The sequence below is a fragment of the Periplaneta americana genome, chromosome 5 (genome assembly GCF_040183065.1).
Source record: "Periplaneta americana isolate PAMFEO1 chromosome 5, P.americana_PAMFEO1_priV1, whole genome shotgun sequence".
NCBI classification, from domain to species: domain Eukaryota; kingdom Metazoa; phylum Arthropoda; class Insecta; order Blattodea; family Blattidae; genus Periplaneta; species Periplaneta americana.
The window spans coordinates 155,589,621-155,609,975 of NC_091121.1; the positions used below are offsets into that span (position 1 = coordinate 155,589,621).

Consider the following 20,355-nt stretch of genomic DNA (forward strand, 5'->3'; position numbering starts at 1 on the left):
ACAATAATGATATCTACACGAATTACAATTAGCAGTCGTATTTATGCAATACTTTGGGCTCTAGTGAATACATAACATTAGGCCTATATGTTAATTATCCAAGTCTATTACAAACGGAACTCTTGATTTCAATGAAACGCAATCTAATTAAAGTATATTATCAAATAAAACATAACATAGCCCGCCTATTTGTGATTCATCTTGGTGCATTAAATAATTTGATGTTTAAAATGAAAGGCATGAACAGATGACTATCATTCCAGGTTCAAGAGATTAAGGAAAATAATAAAATATTGTTTATACCACGAAAAAAAGCAATAATGATATCTACACAATGAAATTACAATTAGCAACAGTATTTATGTAATACTTCGAGTCTCTAGTGAATACATAATATTACACATTAATTACCGAGTCTATTACAAATAGAATTCTTAATTTCAATGAAACAGATCATTCTTTTATCAAAGCTTACCTGGTTTGAAACTTTCGCTTCACTTTGCTTCCCATCAACGGTAAAATGTATTTTCCGAGCAGCAATTATTGGCCGACCTACTGAGCTCTATGAAAGTAAAGAAAAAAAGATTAAGTGTAATGTGTAATTCAACTTCAACTATGTGATGACTGATAACATACCTTAATTACAGTTTTAAAACACCTGACTTAATTCGTTACCTGAACATAATTTCGTGAACCAGTTACGTAAGCAGTGGTCCTATTAAAAGGATAACTAGCGCTTATTCACTTCCCATAAAATCTATACGACATCGAAATTCTACATAGCTCCAAAATACAGACACAGTGCATGAAACCCACTATTGTACTTACCCAAGTGTTGGCTGTCACATTTTTTGCGAGAAGAGCCGGCAGTTTTATCATTCCACTCATCCTGGACACCTGGACAGCTCAATTCAGATCATACGTACCGAAGAGGATATTTGGATTGTCGCCAAACGTGAAGTAGACAATCCAGTATGACCAACTCAGCATCAGTAAAGGTCAACTATAAATAATGTTCATACCGAACTAATGTCACAAATAAGAAATGTGTAAATTGTGTTATATGTACAGAAAACAAATACAGTAAAATTAGCTTACTTCGGTTGTTCTTTTAAATAATTTAAACAGCAATCTGATTTCAGGGGAATGTATATTTCCATGATTGGCTATTTTCCGACTTCAGCGCCGCCCTGAACCACAGAAACGGCGGGAGGTTTAAAATGTGTTAATTCAGTTTCATCGGTCTGTTTAGGTATTATATTGGACTTCAACTTATCAGAAAATGCTCATTATAATTATATTATTAAAAAAAACTCCAATCTAAAGCGGCTATATTTAAGCATACAACTGGAAAACCATGGTGTAACCACCCAAAAGCTCTGAGAATCATATTATAATTTGATATAATCAGTACTTGAATATGAATATTTTTCCACACCCATCCAAACTCATGCAAAATAAATTATGTTCACTAACATATAATATTACAAAACAAATTTTGGGAATGAGTAGCAAACCTAATAAACTGTTTGTTTTCAAGAAATGCACTTACATAATTTCCTCACACAACAATATGTTTGTTGCCTGTCAAACTGATGAGAAGCACCTTCTCTTATAGGCCTACATCAAATCCCATTTTCCCCGAATTTAAATTATTATTATTTTGAATAAATTTTATTCAGCTTCCTCCAAGTGAAGGTTGCCTATAAGACAAAGCTTACCATAAAATTGTTTTTTTTTTTTAGTAAATGGTAGGTAAACAATTATAATGGAAAAAAAGAAAACAATGGAGAAGGAAAAGAAAAAGAAATAACACAATTATAAATAATTGAAAACGACTAAACAAAACATCATTAATTCCCGAAGAAACATAAAATTTCCTAGTATCTATTTGCTATCGGGTGATCACAGTCGTCTATTTAGCACTAGTTGCAAGACCCAACTTAAGTGAGCAGATCGCAATAGCAAAGAGATCAATCTATTTAAGTGTAGAGATGGTTTCTTAGGATTTTTATAGATCCCTGAGCAAGGGCAAAGCCTACGGACCAAATTCTTCTCGACAGAGTTTTGTAACTGTGAGATGCTACCATTCTCACAATTCAAAGATATCCATGCTATTGTACTGACTATAACATCATTATAATTCATGTTGGATTTGATATTGTGACCCTCAGCAATCATGATGTACCCAAGAAAATATTTACTGGATTCATTTACTCTATTCGACAGACTCAAGATAATACCACAGTCTAGTATATGCAGTCACGAAGCTCAATACGTAGTAAATATGCATCCATAGATAGTTGCTAACCATTAGGATCGCTACTAACGCCTCATTACAGACAATGCGAAATAGTACTGGTACAGTCTATTGTTCTTAGTACCCTCACAATTCAAGCTTCGCGACTGTATATACTAGACTGTAATAATACCTGTTATTGAAATTAATACAAATCGGTCAAAAACAATGGACAGTACAGAAGCAGCATATTATAAGAACACAATGACTACTTCAGAGAGGATTTCATTCCACAAGGATAGCTCAATTTTCTCAGCTGAAATTCTTGCAGTTAAATGTGCTTTGAAATCTTTAATGGAAATTCAACATGCTCAAATTTACATACTTATGGATTCATTAAGTGCACTAAAAAGGCTTACATCGACCAATAATATGACTAAATACCATTGAATTTTGTACACTGTAAACAAATCATACATAATACACAACAAAATCACAATGATATTCGTCTTGTTTGGATACCTATCCATCAGTGAATTAGGAAAAATGGAATTCTTGATGAAATGGTTAAAGAAGCAACTATAGTTGCTAATTTTCAACCTACCTTTATTAGTCTAGAATATGTAATTCAAGACTATATATATATATATATATATATATATATATATATATGTATATATGTAAAGTATGTTTTATCCACTGCCTACTGGATCACATCCTATAACTGCTTACACTGCCTGCCCAATCAACGGTTATGCGCGAGTAGCCACTAGGTGGCAGGTAGTGACTTTGCATATACTGATGTTAATAGCAGTTAGTAGTTAGAGTCACTGTAATAGTGGTTATAGTGGTGGACACTGCCTGCCACCTAGCGGCAAAATAACTTTGATTGAGCAGGCAGTTTACGCAGCTATAGGATGCGATCCAGCAGGCAATGTTTTATCCCACGAAATCTGTTATTGACGTGAGAAGTTGTTAGATTTATGCTGATGTTTTTGTCTTAGATTCTTTAGTTTATTAAACATCCTTTGTCTAGAATGAATATATCCTGTATTCATTAATTCATTCATTCAGTGTTCTGCACAAAGGCAGGTCTTTCACTGCAAATCCAGCTTTCTCCAATCTTTCCTATTTTCTGCCTTCCTCTTTGTCTCCTCATATGATCCATATATCTTAATGTCGTCTATCATCTATCTTCTTCTGCCCCGAACTCTTCTCTCCTTCACCATTCCTTCCAGTGCATCCATCAGTAGGCAGTTTCTTCTCAGTCAGTGACCCAACCGATTCCTTTTCCTCTTCCTGATCAGTTTCAGCATTGTTCTTGCTTCACCCACTCTAACACAGCTTCATTTCTTATTCTGTCTGTTCACTTCACACGCTTCATTCTTCTCCATATCTACATTTCAAATGCTTCTATTCACTTCTCTTCACTTCGTCGTAATGTCCATGTTTCTGTTCCCATACAATGCCACACTCCATACAAAGCACTTCACTAGTCTCTTCCTTAGTTCTTTTTCCAGACATTCGCAGAAGAGGCTCCTTTTTCTATTAAAAGCTTCCCTGGACATTGCTATCTGCCTTTTGACTTCCTGGCGGCAGCTTACATTACTGCTTATAGTACACCCCAAGTATCTGAAGCTGTCCACTTGCTCTACTGCCTCATTTAGAATTAGCAAGTTTACCTTCTTTATTTTTCTTCCTATGACCATGGTCTTCATCTTATTTTAATTTATTTTCATCCCATACTGCTCACAGCTGTCATTTAGTTTCAATAGCATATCCCCTAGTATCATCTCTTCTGCTAATAACATCATATTATCAGAAAATATTATGCACTTTATTCTTCTTCCCCCTAATATCACTCCTTCCATGTTTTGAAAATAGTTCTTTACTAAGTCCTCCAAGTACATGTTGAACAGTGTAGGTGATAATGGATATCCTTGATGTACTCCTCTCCCAATTTCACTTCCTTCTGACATTGACTCGTTTCATATAAAGATTACTGAGCACCACCTCTCTTTCCAATCCACACCTATTTCCTTTAGGATTCCCATCAGTTTATTCCAATCCACTCTGTCAAAAGCCTTTTCTAGGGCCACAAATACTACATACACTTCTTTATTCTTTTCTAGGTATCTTTCGCCGGTTGTTCATAGCAGTCCAATTGCATCTCTTGTACCTTTTTTAATCCTTATTATGAAATTAAAACTCAATGTTGCTTTAGCTCCTTCTTATTATTACAAAATTGGCATAACAGACTCTGCTGTTTGTGAATGTGGTGAACTTGGTGACATTAATCATGTATTTGGCTGTACATGCCAATGCCAGAATATCTCAAACTTTATTACTGAAATATGTACTATCAAAGGATACAGACCTTGGTCAGCTAAATAGTTAGTCGCGCATCATGAACATAAAATAGCCAGATCTTTACTTAGACATTTCTGAGAAAATGTAAATGAAACTTTGATACTCATTTCTGCTTTCGCATTCATTCATACAGGATGAAAACTAAATACTGTTGATGGTTGAGTCAATAACCGAATTTAATTGTTCGAAAAATTCAAATTATGGTTTATTTAATGACGCCTGCAACTGTAGAGGTTACATTAACGTCGCTAGTGTGTCAGAATTTTGTCCCACAGGAGTTCTTTTACATGCCAGTAATTTAAACACACTTAAATGCCATGACCTCGCTGGGATCGAACCAGCAACCTCGAGCATAGAAGGCCAGCACTATACCAACAACACTACCGAGGGCGACTAATTGTTCGATCTTCCTATCTAAAATGCACTCGCAATGTGGCCCTTGCTTTATCTTAGATCACTGATGTCGCCAATTCTTCTAAATGTTGATAAGGTATAGTTACTTCAATAAATAACCAGTCATTAGAAATCAAATTACAGTAGCACTATAGAAGTGTTACATTTTTAATTATGTTAAAATACAAAGTTTTTAAACTGGAATATAAATGAGGAATTCATTAAATACTAAACAAATTAAACAGTTTATAGATTTGAATTACTCATTAACAAATTACGGTTAACTCATTAGAAAATTACTTAATTAACATAATGTTATAATATATTACATTCCAACGATCTAAGGTCACATATAATCTATATTTACAATATATTTCTTTACTGTGCAAAGCTTCAACTTCAGTACACTCTTGGAATTGGTGGAATAAATGGTGCTTCTTTGGCATCCAATGAACAGTCAATAACTGCGCGGTATGTCACGTTTACCTGCAGAAATTTAATGATTTAATATTCATAATCAGCAATGAATGTTGAACTTAGGCATCTACTTGCTCTTCTTCTCGGACATCAAATACAAAATGTTCGTAAAGTTGCATCCAAAACCAGGTAAGGTTTAAAATTGTTCAGTAAATCTGTTTCATTAAAAAAATTGTTTCTCCTAAAAACAATAACAAAGTTATAAGTTCAGATTATCTAAGATTAAAAACTTTAAGATTGTAGAGAAATTAACATTGATAATAGACAAGGTTGTGGCCTTTCACCACTTTTGTTTATTATATATATGAACAGGATAATTAATGAATGGAGAAATTCATCTCATGGAAGTATACAACTTAAAAGAAATGTGCAGCTAGACTGTATACCGTATGCTGATGACTTGGCTCTTACAGCATCTTCAGAGGATGATTTTCAACGTTCAGTTTTTAATTTTCAAATGATTCCAATATATATATATAATGCGATGTTGGATGACGTATCCTGACCAGAGTACAGGAAGTCGCAGGTTCGAATCCCGCTCGAGGTTGTGAAATTTTTCTTTCATACCATGGCATGATTGTGACTATAAAGTATTTAAATTCAACATATATATATATAATATATTATATATATATATATAACATGGTTATAAATATTGATAAATCTATAGTTCTCGCCTTTTGTGGAAAATATACCATACAGACCAAAATATGTTTAAATAGTAAATTGTTAGAAAGAGTCAACAACTTCATATATTTATATTTCAAGTTATCATTTTTTGAAGAACTTGATTTGCTAGATAAAATTATAAAGTACAACAGACCTATGGGAATAATTAATAATATATTGAAGCCATCTTTGGAGCAAAAGCATATTAGAATATGACTTTACAAAACGTTAGTAAGGCCTGTGTTATGTTATGAATGTGAATAGTGGACAATAAGGAAGAATGAACAAAACAGATTAACAGTTTGAGAGATCAAGTTCCTGAGAAGAATAGCAGGGTATACAAAAATGGACCATAAGAATAATGAGGATATATTACAAGAATTAAAAGTACCAGTACGGTAGATCCTATAATGCACCACATTCAAAAATATCAGATCAAGTGGTACAACTACTTACCGTACATCGAATGTCCTCGAATAGAATACCAAAGGTCATTCACTACTACCAATCACCTGGTAAAAGATCACTAGGTCGACCAAGATACAGATGAAAGGAAAATTCTCCGTTGAGATCGTAACAGGCCAAAAGGCCTAATACTTACAAGGAAGAAGAAGTAAACGAAGAAGATGATGATCGTCATTCCATTAATACATTTAATTGATTCATTTATATCTCAGCATTAAAATATAATAATACTGATTTAATTACAACCGAAGGAAAATTCATTCGTTTCATGGAAAAACCTCAATCATATGAATATAAGTAATTGATTAACTAGCGGACTTACACGTGTTAATTATGTAAGTCTGTGCGGCTTACAGCTGAAGGGTATACGGGAATAACGATCAAGGTTCATTTTAGAAAGTTTCGAGAAAAACGAATTTAAAGTTTAAGCACTTAATACTTTATTATGTGTGTATTTAATAGAAATTGATGTAGTGGAATGTCAAGAATAATTATTTCTTATGTCCACACCTGTGGAGTAAAGGTCAGCGCGTCTGGCCGCGAAACCAGATGGCCTGGGTTCGAATCCCGGTCGGGGAAAATTACCTGGTTGGGGTTCTTTCCGGGGTTTTCCCTCGACCCAATACGAGCAAATGCTGGATAACTTTCGGTGCTGGACCCAGAACTCATTTCACCGGCATTATCACCTTCATATCATTCAGATGCTAAATAACCTAGATGTTGATACAGCGTCGTAAAATAACCCAATAAAATAAAAAAATGATTTCTTATTACTAGCTAGACCACATGATAGTACTTCCTTTCCACTATAAGATAGCATTATTAACTTAATTTCGATTTTTGATGGACCTTGATCGTTTTTCCTGTGTACCCTTCAGCTGTTTCGGTGCTTCATCACACCATCCAGACTCTGAGGATGGTGTGATGAAGTACCGAAACAGCTGTAAGCCGCACAGACTTACATAATTAACATGTGTAAGTCCGCTAGTTAATTACTTATATTCAAGTGTTAAAAGTAGTGTACACAAGATTCAAAATGGATCATATGAATATATTTCAGAAGCTAAATCTAATAGCTAACATCTCCACATGGGATAGGCTCACTAAGAGAGACAAAAATGTTGATTGTTATAGAGATTATAGCCTATAATAATGTACTTAATTGACAAAATTTATAAACCTTTCTTGTTGGAGTTCTGATAACTTATAAAATTAACACAAGTGAGTCTGAAAAATGCATTAATTACCATTACACCTGTGAAAAAAGTTGTAACAAAGAACTTTACCGACACCTGTAAGATGCTGCTTCTCCCTCTACTTACAACTTGTCGCTATTATGAGAGCCAAAGCCACCCTAATGAGCATAGTCACTAAACAGGAGTCGCAACAAACTACATGGCTATGAATCTTGACCTCTATTTCCCAGACTTCCATTTCTTAGCCTAACACGGCTTGATTTGGTCCTCTAGTCGTCTTTTAAATCACAGTATGTGGTCGGCCAATTCAGGTTTACCTTCTGAACCCCCTCAGTCCCATTTCTCTGCTATCTTTCTGTTTGTTCCATTTATATTTCCTTTCATACTTCTATTTCCCTTGCCTTATGAGGTAGTAGAAAATATCTTATCACAGTTATCACCATTAAACTCTATTTACCTATCTACCAATGTCGTATAGAGCTGCATGTCATCATGTTATATAATTATTATTTACGAACATGTCCACACCTGTGGAGTAACGGTCAGCGCGTCTGGCCACGAAACCAGGTGGCCCGGGTTCGAATCCCGGTCGGGGCAAGTTACCTGGTTGAGGTTTTTTCCGGGGTTTTCCCTCAACCCAATACGAGCAAATGCTGGGTAACTTTCGGTGCTGGACCCTGGACTCATTTCACTGGCATTATCACCTTCATTTCATTCAGACGCTAAATAACCTAGATGTTGATACAGCGTCGTAAAATAACCCAATAAAAATAAAAAATAAAAAAAATTTACGAACATATACACAGAAGTCTTAGAACATTATTATAACAATTTTATTTTTATTTCATAAAAATATACTTTAATAAACCTACTTCACCAGTATCATCGTTGAACCAAGTAAGGGTATGCTTCCTAAAGTGATCTTTAAAGTCACGTTTCTTCTGACAGTCAACAGGTTTTGAATAATCATATTCATCTTCTCGTTTCTGAAAACAAAAAGTAATACTGTACTGTAATAATTTTTGTTAATCTGTCAATATAATGCTGATTGTTCAAAATAATGAATGATCATTATTTTTGTATTCGCACAGTTTTGCATTTAAAATAATAATAATAATAATAATAATAATAATAATAATAATAATAATAATAATAACAACAACAATAAAAGAATTGTATTCCAATGGATACCAACCCATTGTGGAATCCTGGGAAATGAGAATGCGGATGCTTTAGCAAAGAAGGGCAGCACTGCTACTTACAGACCTGTTACTAAATCTACGTATTACTCTGTGGAAAGATTTATTAAATCTACATACTTAGACTTCAGCAAACAAAATTTGATAACACGATCCCAAGGGAAAAAATGGAACTCCCTGCCATCAAAATCCACAGTTAATTCCCGATTTACCACGAAAATCGTCTGTAGCTGCATTTAGATTGGCAACAGGCCATGATTGTTTGGCCAAATACCTGCATAGAATTGGAATATATCAGTCCCCTAACTGTCCATTGTGCAACTCAAACCAAGAAATGGATTCGGAACACCTCAAAATCTGTGCTTCAGTGGCTGGTCATGATAATATCTTTGAAAAATATTGGAGTGCAAGAGGTCAAATGACTTTATTGTCAAACGCCTGGCATTAGAAAACAACAACAACAACATAATAATAATAATAATAATAATAATAATAATAATAATAATAATAATGATGATGATGATGATGATGATGATGATGATGATGATAATAATAATAATAATAATAATAATAATAATGTTGTTCAGTTTATTTCCCGTTTTTAACCTGTAATAGATGTTCACGTTGAGATGTGTGTATTTTTGCTTTCGGCACAATTGAATTGACATGTGAAGAACAATACACTGCTTTGAAATTTTGCTAGTGTCTTAAAATACAATTTGCTGTGGCATATAAAATGTTACAGCAGGCTTGTGGGGAATCTGTTCCATCTTACGGTACTGCTCATAATCATCATCAAAAGATACTAATCCTGTTGATCAACCACAGTTCTTACAAATGTATCATTAAGACTGCTGTTGCATAAAGAAAATATACGAGTAATATTAAGAAAACTGTCAGAAATCTTGAACGTTTCATTAAGTGGCGCCCATATATTGACAATAGAAAAGTTGTAAATGACGTGTTAGTGTGCAGTTGGTTTTAGAATAATTTACTCCTGAACTACCAGAAGTTTGTGTGAAACTCAAAAGAACGTTATAGGAGGAAAGTGAGAGGGTTCTTTCGAAGATCATAACTGGAGATGAGACTTTGCTGCATCATTTTGACTCTAATCATCATTACCAACACCAAAGATAGCCAAAGTGGTGGCATTTGAAGGGAAGGTCATAGTCATCTCATTTTTTTATATTCAAGGAATAGTTTACCAGCATGTTGTACGAATACACAAAACTTCGACAGAAATTGCAGGAAGAGTAGTTATCTAGTGTTAACATTTAGGGGAAAATTATTTTTTTTCTGAAAAAGTACTCATTTGGGAATAATATGGTATTAGAATTTTTTGTTTCCTCTATCCAAAGGTCCACACCTGTGGAGTAATGGTCAGCGCGTCTGGCCACGAAACCAGATGGCCCGGGTTCGAATCCTGGTCGGGGCAAGTTACCTGGTTGAGGTTTTTTCCGGGGTTTTCCCTCGACCCAATATGAGCAAATGCTGGGTAACTTTCGGTGCTGGACCGCGGACTCATTTCACTGGCATTATCACTTTTATTTCATTCAGACGCTAAATAACCTAGATGTTGATACAGCATCGTAAAATAACTCAATAAAATTTAAAAAATCTGTCCAAAGAATAAACTGTTAGAATCTGTACAGTTACATTACCTCCATCCTGTATATCAACTTTTATTTCAATATTTCCTAATTAAAGATTAGTAAACAACTTACTTTATAATCTGTCCTGTAATGAGCACCTCGGGACTCTTTGCGAGCTTCAGCAGCAACAATAATTTGCAAGGCATTTGTCAAAAGATTTTGAAGCTCAAGTGCTTCTATTAATGCAGTGTTCCACACAAGGCTTGTGTCCCCCACCTGAAAATTGCAATTAACATGTTGAGCTAGGAATATCATGTACTTACGTCTTATTTTATAAAGTATGGTTTAATTATTGCTACACAGCACTGCAGAAAGCTCATTTCAGGACAGCAAAACAGAAGTGACTTTACAGGAAAGGAAGATAAAAAATGGCGTGAGTCAACAGAAGGAATACCATTAGGGGATAAAAAAACAATTACCGGTACTGCAATTCAGAGGATGAATTATTATAAAACAAAAAATATAACCATATATATTCTTGTTGCAATGTAAAAATATCTATTTTATTTATTGATCGCTTTCATAATTATTTAAGCTCAAATTAAATCAATTAAGGATAAAGAGAGAAGGTAACTATTAAAAGGTATATGAGCACTTATCCTTTCAAGAGGATTTGGTAATGTAGGAAAGAATCTATGTGAGCTCCAATCTAGTAGGCCATTTGTCTCACTCAATTTCTTGTCAATACATTGAAGAACATAAAAAGAATTTTGAAGATAAAAGGCCGAAAATGGACGTAACCTATTAGGTACTATGGTACATTAAGTGGGAGAGCTGTTGCAAAGCACCATCCGAAACATGGTTTAACAGCAGAAAGATCATGTCAATTACGATGTTAGCTGGCACAGAGCGAGGGGCGAAAGGTGTACATCACTATTGTCATTAGTAGAGACACTCGAGCCCTTAAATGAGTGAAGGCCAAGTTAGCTCGTCCAGAAGTACGCAATGCAGCACGAGAAAGCCATTGTCAGCTGTCCGAAGACAGGTTTGAACCTCATAAGAGACACTAATAAGGCATCCTTCACGAGGAAACTAAGCCAGGAGATGATGGAGTAGGGTGGCCAGTTCCTTCCTCCTCCATTGTATACATCACTGACTAGTATTTAAGCTAAAATATCAATGCTGTTATAATATTTTAATACACATTTTTATAATTTTGGTTGTTTGATTGCTGATACCTCCAGATACAGTCAATCAAAATATTCCTGGACTCCACTAATTTGTTAGTGTAAAGAATTCAACTCCTTTTGTTTATCATATATATGAACCACATCCTCAAAATTTGGAGGTAAGGCCATCATGCCGGAATACAAATCAACCGGAACACTTGTCTCGACACTCTGCTATTTGCCGATAATCAAGTTATCATTGCAACATCAGAAGATGAACTGCAACGAGCCGTCCACAACTTACAAATAACTGCTTCAAAATTTAATATGGAAATATCAACCGAAAAAACAAAACACATGGCCTTTTTAGGAAAAGATCCAGTTCCATCCAAAATCATTACAAATGCCACGTTAATAGAACGTGTGAATTCATTCATACATCACTGATGATTATATAGGTAACAAAATCTCAACATTTTTAAAAATTGCTGGAACCATTAACAGTGTAGTCAAACCTTCCCAAGTACAAATACATACAAGGCTGAAAATCTACAAAACTCTCCAAAACTCTCGCACGACCAGTTTTGGCTTATGGCAGTGAAGCATGGACACTAAGAAAATGCGACGAAAGATGGCTAACAACTGCCGAAATAATATTCATGCGAAAAACTGATGGATACTATCTTCTCGACTATCATTGGAACGTAGATATTCTGAAGGAATTACAAATTGACTCTATTGTCCATTATCTGCAGCAATACCAGGCTTCAGTGGCAGACACATGTCAAGAGGATGGATTACTCTAGATGGCGCAGGCAGATTTTGTCGTATGTCCCAAGGGGTCGAAGAAATTTAGGAAGACCTAGGAAATGCTGGCAAGAGACTGTAACAAATCCACTGGGGTCTAACACTTGAAGGCTGATGATGATGATGATGATGATGATGATGATGATGATGATGATGATGATGATGATGATGAAGAAGAAGAATTCAACTTCAGGTATGGAGGTAAGTCTATACAGGCACAAGGCGAAATCCAGTATATCAATGATAGAATGACAGATCAAAATGATGACAAGCAGAATTTAATTTTGATGCAACTAAAAATGGCCAATAAATGTTGTTGGATTTTTCCCATTCATCAACAAGGTTTTTTCGTATGCTGAGAATATACAGTGCAGGCCTCCTGGCTTTACTTACCATTTACAATTCATTTTAATGTATCAATATGCCTGGTAAATTATTAATAAGTATTTAATGAATTTCAATCTTAAGGCATATAAACTTGCAAATGTTTATTTGCTATTTAATAACAATATATGAACGTTTTCGCCGTTTAGGGCATCTTCAGATATAACAAAACATATTATCTGGACCTATAATAACATGTTATGCAAATAACAAGGAAAATAGAGAACAATATATGTGATACATGAAATTCATGAGCTTTATGTAGATATAACATGATACAGGATGAATATTGAGATAATCTTTGAATTTGAACTGCGTCTCTATATAATAACTTGTCTATATTTTGCATTTATTCTTATCTCTTCATCTCTATTTTCAGGTGAAACAATTACAAAAGAACACACAACATCAACTACGAAAACTATCTTGAACTTACGACAATTCTCAGCCATGATTACTCTAAATATTTTATTATCTTCATTATAAAATTTAAATTTTAACATTGACTAACTTAATCACTGTATATCAATTGTAAAGTAGTCATCAACGTCAAACAACATTCATTCAAATGCCAACGGCCTCTCTAAGCGAAATAATTACAAAACACAAGAACATTAACTACGCATACTATCTTGTAACTTACGACAACTTTCAGCCATGATTACTTTAAATATTTTATTATCATCATTGTAAATTTTAAAATTAACATCATTGACAAATTTTAAACATTGTATATTAATTGTAACATGAGCTATATGTATAAAATAAAATATTCGTCCAGTCTAAGTTCAAATTCAAAGATTATCTCAATATTCATCCTGTATCATGTTATATCTACATAAAGCTCATGAATTTCATGTATCACATATATTGTTCTCTATTTTCCTTGTTATTTGCATAATATGTTATTATAGGTCCAGATAATATGTTTTGTTATATCTGAAGATGCCCTAAACGGCGAAAACGTTCATATATTGTTATTAAATAGCAAATAAACATTTGCAAGTTTATATGCCTTAAGATTGAAATTCATTAAATACTTATTAATAATTTATTTACCATGTTAAGGATTATTAAAAAGGTATCAGCCTCTGGTGGGTTTGAATTCTCAATCATAGGATGTGGTGGCAAGCTTGATAATCATTCGACTTCTGAGGACGACATATCACAATTTTAAAACTGTTATTAAGTATTTTAAGCGAAATTAAGAGAATTAAAAAAGTAAATTTTCATAGAATGGGAGAAGAATCTTGGATACTGAGAGGAATGGTACTGAAAGACATCAGACAGGAATTAAATGTCGAAACTACGACTCTTGAAAAAATTTGTACATATCGATACCAGAAGCAATGATAGGTATAATCATATTCAGAGGATGTTACCTGATCCTTTACCATGGCAAGCACTTTTTAACAATCTAGAAAAGACGGATGTTGGAGAACAAAAAAATATATGTATAATATTCTGAATGACCTTTACTTTCGGAATGGTCTAATGTCCAATTCTTGAAGAAGAAGAAGAAGAAGAAGAAGAAGAAGAAGAAGAAGAAGAAGAAGAAGAAGAAGAAGGAGAAGAAGAAGAAGAAGAAGGTGGTGGTTAATTTGATTCATAGTATACAAATAAGTTTTACATGTGTGGTTTTATTGGTCACTGAGTTTTTTTCAAAGTTCTTGATATTTTATGTTCTATTTTGAAAAAAATCTTATATAATTTTCTCCAAGATAAATTAAAAAGTGCGTTATTGGGACTGTAATCACCATTCAATCTTGTGAAGAGTAACTTAGTTGAGTTAGACTAGAACCAAATTGACAAAATGGAGATTGCAATTTTTGTGAAGCATTGTCCTAATACAATTGTCTTAAAATCCTACAATGTAATCAGAAAGCAACTCTGACATTTGGGAAGTATTGGTACGGTAAAACTCATAGTCTCCACATAATGCATATCCAAACACAATGTCAAAAGTTATAGTACCAGTACATACTAAAATAAGTTAATATATTACATAGGTACAACTAAATTACTACTACAGAACCATTCTCCCATAACATTACTACGATTGTCATCCTTTGATATTCACGTTTCTGTGGCAGTTCTGCTTAAATATTATATAATTATGTAATTAACTAACCTTAATATCATTCAAGTTTTGAAACATATCAGTCAGACTTTTTATGCCCTCCTTCAGTAATTCTTCATTGCGTACAACAGCAGCATGTTTCTGCATTATTTTTTGCATGTCAAGTCTTAGTGAGGAAACAGATACACATCCAGAAGAATATCGGAACCAATCTAAAGTAGCTATGCTTTCTTCTCCTGCATTCTACCAATAGAAGTAAGAAATCATCAATTATCAATAGAGAAAATCCTTTTCTTGTGAAAATATATTAAATAATTATAGTAAGGTAGTTAATGATATTAATTCAAGATGGGAACCAATTAAGAATGACAGTAATTTTGTTCGATGCATCTCTCCATCTGCAAAAGTAATTGGATTAGTGTATGTCTATCGGTTCTATATTCATGAAGTTCATTGATTCTTGTTAAATTTTCCTTATGATTCTATATAATATTTTGGTGTCACAGCACTCTAAATAAATGTCTAAGAACTTCTCAAATGGATATTTCTTTGCTCACCGAGCAATGATAGAATATGACTTGAAGTCTTTATATTCTTTGATTAACTTTTACATATTATTTCAAATTTTAATATCATAGAAAAAAAGTTAGGTTATAAGTCATTAAGGAACAAGTGAAGATACAGTGATTAATATTACATACCTATAAGGAACTGCGAAACTTACGTCGTAATGTGTTAAATATTATTATCCTTAATTATATTTACTTTATTACTAAGATATTGACATGTCCACTGCTGTGGAGTAATGGTTAGCCTTTCTGATCGTGAAACGAGTAGGCTCGGGTTCAAATCCTAGTTGGGACAAGTTACCTGGTTGAGGTTTTTTCCGAGGTTTTCCCTCAACCACTCCAAGCAGAATTGCTGGGTAACTTTCGGAGTTGGCCCTCGGACTCCTTTCGCCTTCATTAGTATCATTTCATTAATCATCTTAATAGTCATAGGTTGACCAGGAGGACATGGCGGACATGGTTCCAGGATCCGCCTTCAGGTGGCATCTGTCTGCGGGAGCTGCACCTATCCAGAGAAGCGGACTGCAGGTGACCAGGGGAGTGTAGCTTCCTTGGATAGATGGTGCTTTGGTGAGTCGTGGAATCGATGCTGGGATGGACTTCTGGTTGAGGATGCAGCAGATACAGGCAAATGAATTGCGAACAGATGCCATCGATCTGAGGAGGCTGCAGAATAACATCACAGGCAGACGGAAGAACGGTCTCCAGTCAGAACTGGATGCTGTGGCTGGCACCATGAAGTAAATCATGTACTTGAAGAGCGATCCTAAATGGACTTCAACAACCATTCCAACTAAGGGGGTTGCACAATAAGCCTAAGGCTGCAGCGTTTGCTTGCAGGCCCTCCTCTGAAGAAAAAAAAATCGATATAATCCTTCATTTATAATAGGTTAATACTTTATTTATAATTGGTTAATAGCATTTCTTAATACTGGGAAAGAAAGGAATAACAAAGGAAAAATGTGGTAAAATCGGAAAAATTACTTTAGTGAATTAAATTATAAAAGTCCCAAAAATCAGGACAATTAGCATGTCATATGGCGAAACACTGAACAACATAGTCGAAATCGGGACTGCTCTGTAAAAATTTTGATGGGTGGAGACTCTGGCTACATCATGCAATATTCATATTACAAAATTCTATGATTTTCCTCTATAAAGCAGCTACCGATATATCTTAAAAGAGAAGTAAGGGAAAGAAATCGCCAAAATTAGTTTCATAACTTGAATTATTTGGTTGGACATTAGAAAACAAAAAATATACAAATGTACAGTACCTGTGGAAGTGGACACATTTTATCTCCAGGGCAATTCTTTTCTGTTACGGCGAAAGCACAAGCACGCCCAAACACCACTGTTTCTAAAATTGAATTTGCTCCTAGACGATTAGCTCCATGTACAACACAAGCACATTCTCCTGCTGCATACAAACCTTCAACAATACTGTCTTTCTCATTCGTATGATTGATTACCTATGAAATGCAAGACAAATTTTATAAAAATAATTAATAATTGCTTCAAGTGTAAAATAAACATAAAACTATTATCCTTTTACATTTAATAAATATGTATTTCATACAATTATTGTCATTAAAAAAGTATCGGTGAATAAGTTCATACTGGTAACTTAAAATGACGACATTCCAAACTATTGGTACTACAATGATGTTAAAAATGGACACCATCGCTTTTAAGATGGAAATATACGCAATTATTTAGTATGGTCATAAAAATATAAGGAGAGCCCACATTACCAAACAGATCCTTATAATCACAGAGAGTCAGGTTGCACTTGGGATTCTTTGTGTTCACAAGATTATATCAGGACTGGTTCTAAATTTTCACTTCTTGATGATCGGATGGGGCCCTGAACTTATTTGTTTGCAGACAACATTTTCAATCAGATGATCTAAGCTTTGTTGAAGAATACAAAGATGAAAAATAAAAAGATAATGAATAATGGGTCATTCCATGCAAAAAAAAAAGTATGCTTTTAAACTACCATGTCTCGAAAGTTAAAAATATTGTAGTAGGTTATTTTGTATGTTCTAAATATGAATTTCACGCAATATTATATTTATATCTTTCATAGTTTAGCACCAATCAGCATTTAAAATATTGGTTTAGCAAAGAACACGGTTTCATTCACTGAAGTTTTCTTACTATGTAAAAGAAGATGGAAAAGTGATTTCAATGCAATTCGAAAGAGGAGAGCCTTGTTTATAAATTCCCTCAAAATGAAAAAATGTATAATTTTTAAGTAGTTACCGGCCGTAAAATAATTAAAAATAATATAGAACACATTTTTACAGACAAAAAAACATGTGTTTAATTCTTTAGAGTATATTGATTCCACTGTGAAAATTTCAGAATATTGACTTAAATATCATATCAGTTTTTAATAAAAATAACTCACTGGAACAAAGGAGCTCAGCAGATAGGCTCTCCTGCCATAAAGAATGTTGCGCGATCAAGGTCAGGGAGATGCTCGTTTGTGATTACTCATCGTTATGAAGTCTCGCGAATGCTGCGACCGCCACACATAGCAAGCGATTTTCAACCGTCGGAACAAAAATTAATAACTTTATTAATTTAATTATTCATAGGTTTTTTTGAGATAACGTCATAAAACTTGAGAGATGGATTAAGAATAAGATTTCCTTCAATACAAATGAAATTCGCATGAATTTAAATTGGTGCATTCGAATATAAAACTATTTCTTTTTTTCAGTGAGGTGTTTTTATGAGGATCCCTTAATATTATTCAAATTAGTCTTTAAGGTATTAAAACATGGTTGTTCAGGCTTACAATGGCATCTCTTTAGTTTCGATGACACTTCATATAGGGTGTCTAGAATATTTCGAATTATGGATAGCATGTAACTGCCACCCATTTTTCAGTCATCCGTATGACTAAAATATTAATGATATGGTGGTCATACTTGGCAGTTTAATTTATCTTCATAATATGTAGCCAGATGCCTATCACTGTTATGTGCAGTAGTCTAACTTAGCTTTTCCCTTCACGCCAGTGAACAAGTATGCTTAAAAGAACATTGGTGGTGATAGGAAATAAAGAAGAAAAATGACAGGGAAGGAGGAGAGAAGAAGAAAATCATAGATCACTTAGAAGTACCAACACATATTTATTCTGATAGCAAGTTTAAGGGTCGTTAAAACATTTAGTACTACTTGCAGGGTTGCTGAAGAATGTACGAACACTCAAAGTCAACTGGAAAGGAATAAAAAGAATATCCATCTTCTGTGGGTTATTGGACAAACTAATGTCGCGGGTAATGAGACTTCGTCCTCTCACATTGTATCAGAGTCCCTTATAGGATTCCTTCAAGTGCTGGGCTCTGGGTACTGAAAGATCTTAAGAAATTCAGAAAGATTTGATGTGAAATTCCCTCTATGTAACAGATTTCGTTCGATCATTCATTCAATTATTTATTAGACAAATGGCTCTTAATGAGCTACTACTGTATCCAGAGTAATACATAACATTTCGTAATGTGGCAGTAACCAGAACAATAAACAACACAACATAATATGCTTAATTACATAAAATTCTATTATGTACTCTACGTCATGGATAACAAAATAACTTCATTGGAACTTAAACGTAAGTATTGCCTAAATATTGCTTAACTCTTTTTAAATTGACATACCTGTAATTTTGGTATAGTTTTTCTTTCTATTGATAGAGAATTTGAATATTTAAATCCTGTGAATAATACAGGTTAAATTCCCTTATTAAAGGCTCATGACTTGATATCAGTAAATCCATTCTATAAATGACAAGACTGGGTATAAGGGTGACATATGAATTGGTCCTTGCAAAAAGGTCATGAGTCAGCTTTTTTACGAAAATGAGTTATGCAATGAACATTGTGATCTAGGAGTAGCCCGATCAGTCTGTGTAATAAGGTGATGAATACACTTTCAAACAGTGCTGTAATTGAAGATTGAAATTTCCACTATTATATAAAGATCATTTTCGTCTAAAGAAGCATTTACAAGTAATGGGTTAATACCAATGATTCTATGTGTAGATGTGGGAAAAAAGTAGAAAATTCTTCGAATGTCTTGAACTGAATGGACTTAAGCATAATACTTTGAGAACTCTGCTTTGTCTCGTAAAATTCAGAGGATTATGTGTAAACCAATAAAGTAAGGAAATCTACTCTTGGCTCCGGGTGGAAGAGTCATTCCTGTGGCTGACATGCATAAATGCATAATGGGGTCAAAATAATGGCCTGGGTGATTCAGAGCATTTTAGAAGAAGCAGAATCACGTTATCTTACGTGCCATTACTTAAAAGAAAACATACAGGTAACTGGTAGTTTATTTATATCACAGTCAAAAGAAAACGTGATGATTTCACTTAGCATTGCACTTTCATGAATCAGTAAGAATAGAAGCACTTACCTCACCCTTATAGTTGGTAGGGATACCACCCATATTGTAATGAACAGTTGGAATTACTGGAATATACGTTTCAGTTGCATCCACACCTGCAAAAGTTTTTGCAGCCCGCAGAACCCCTGGTAACTTTTTCACAAGCGTTTCACGTGGTAAATGGAAAATTTGTAGATGTATGTGGTCTTTTTCTGGGCCAACACCTCTATATAAAATGTAGATGTAATGTTAAAAAACAAATAAATACTGAATGACTTCACATTTTTCATATTTTCTATACAATCCTTATATGCAACACCCACATAGTCAGTAAATAACTACCGG

General features: G+C 34.1%; 2 protein-coding genes across 2 annotated transcripts in view; both read right to left on the minus strand.

Annotated features, from left to right (window-relative positions):
* The window catches only part of LOC138700238 (succinate dehydrogenase [ubiquinone] flavoprotein subunit, mitochondrial-like), a 33,658-nt gene extending 32,605 nt beyond the window's left edge, over positions 1–1,053 (minus strand). The window contains exons 1-2 of the mRNA XM_069826715.1: positions 829–1,053; positions 476–562 (exon numbers count right to left, since the gene is read on the minus strand). Coding sequence (XP_069682816.1) covers positions 476–562; positions 829–888 — 147 coding nt within the window. The 5' untranslated portion in view covers positions 889–1,053. The remainder of the gene's footprint in view (positions 1–475; positions 563–828) is intronic.
* A 4,251-nt stretch (positions 1,054–5,304) lies between these two features.
* The window catches only part of LOC138700239 (succinate dehydrogenase [ubiquinone] flavoprotein subunit, mitochondrial-like), a 33,230-nt gene continuing 18,179 nt past the window's right edge, over positions 5,305–20,355 (minus strand). Inside the window, exons 7-12 of the mRNA XM_069826716.1 lie at positions 20,041–20,236; positions 16,887–17,081; positions 15,092–15,283; positions 10,733–10,876; positions 8,682–8,795; positions 5,305–5,488 (exon numbers count right to left, since the gene is read on the minus strand). Of these exons, the coding sequence (XP_069682817.1) occupies positions 5,402–5,488; positions 8,682–8,795; positions 10,733–10,876; positions 15,092–15,283; positions 16,887–17,081; positions 20,041–20,236 (928 nt within the window). The 3' untranslated portion in view covers positions 5,305–5,401. The remainder of the gene's footprint in view (positions 5,489–8,681; positions 8,796–10,732; positions 10,877–15,091; positions 15,284–16,886; positions 17,082–20,040; positions 20,237–20,355) is intronic.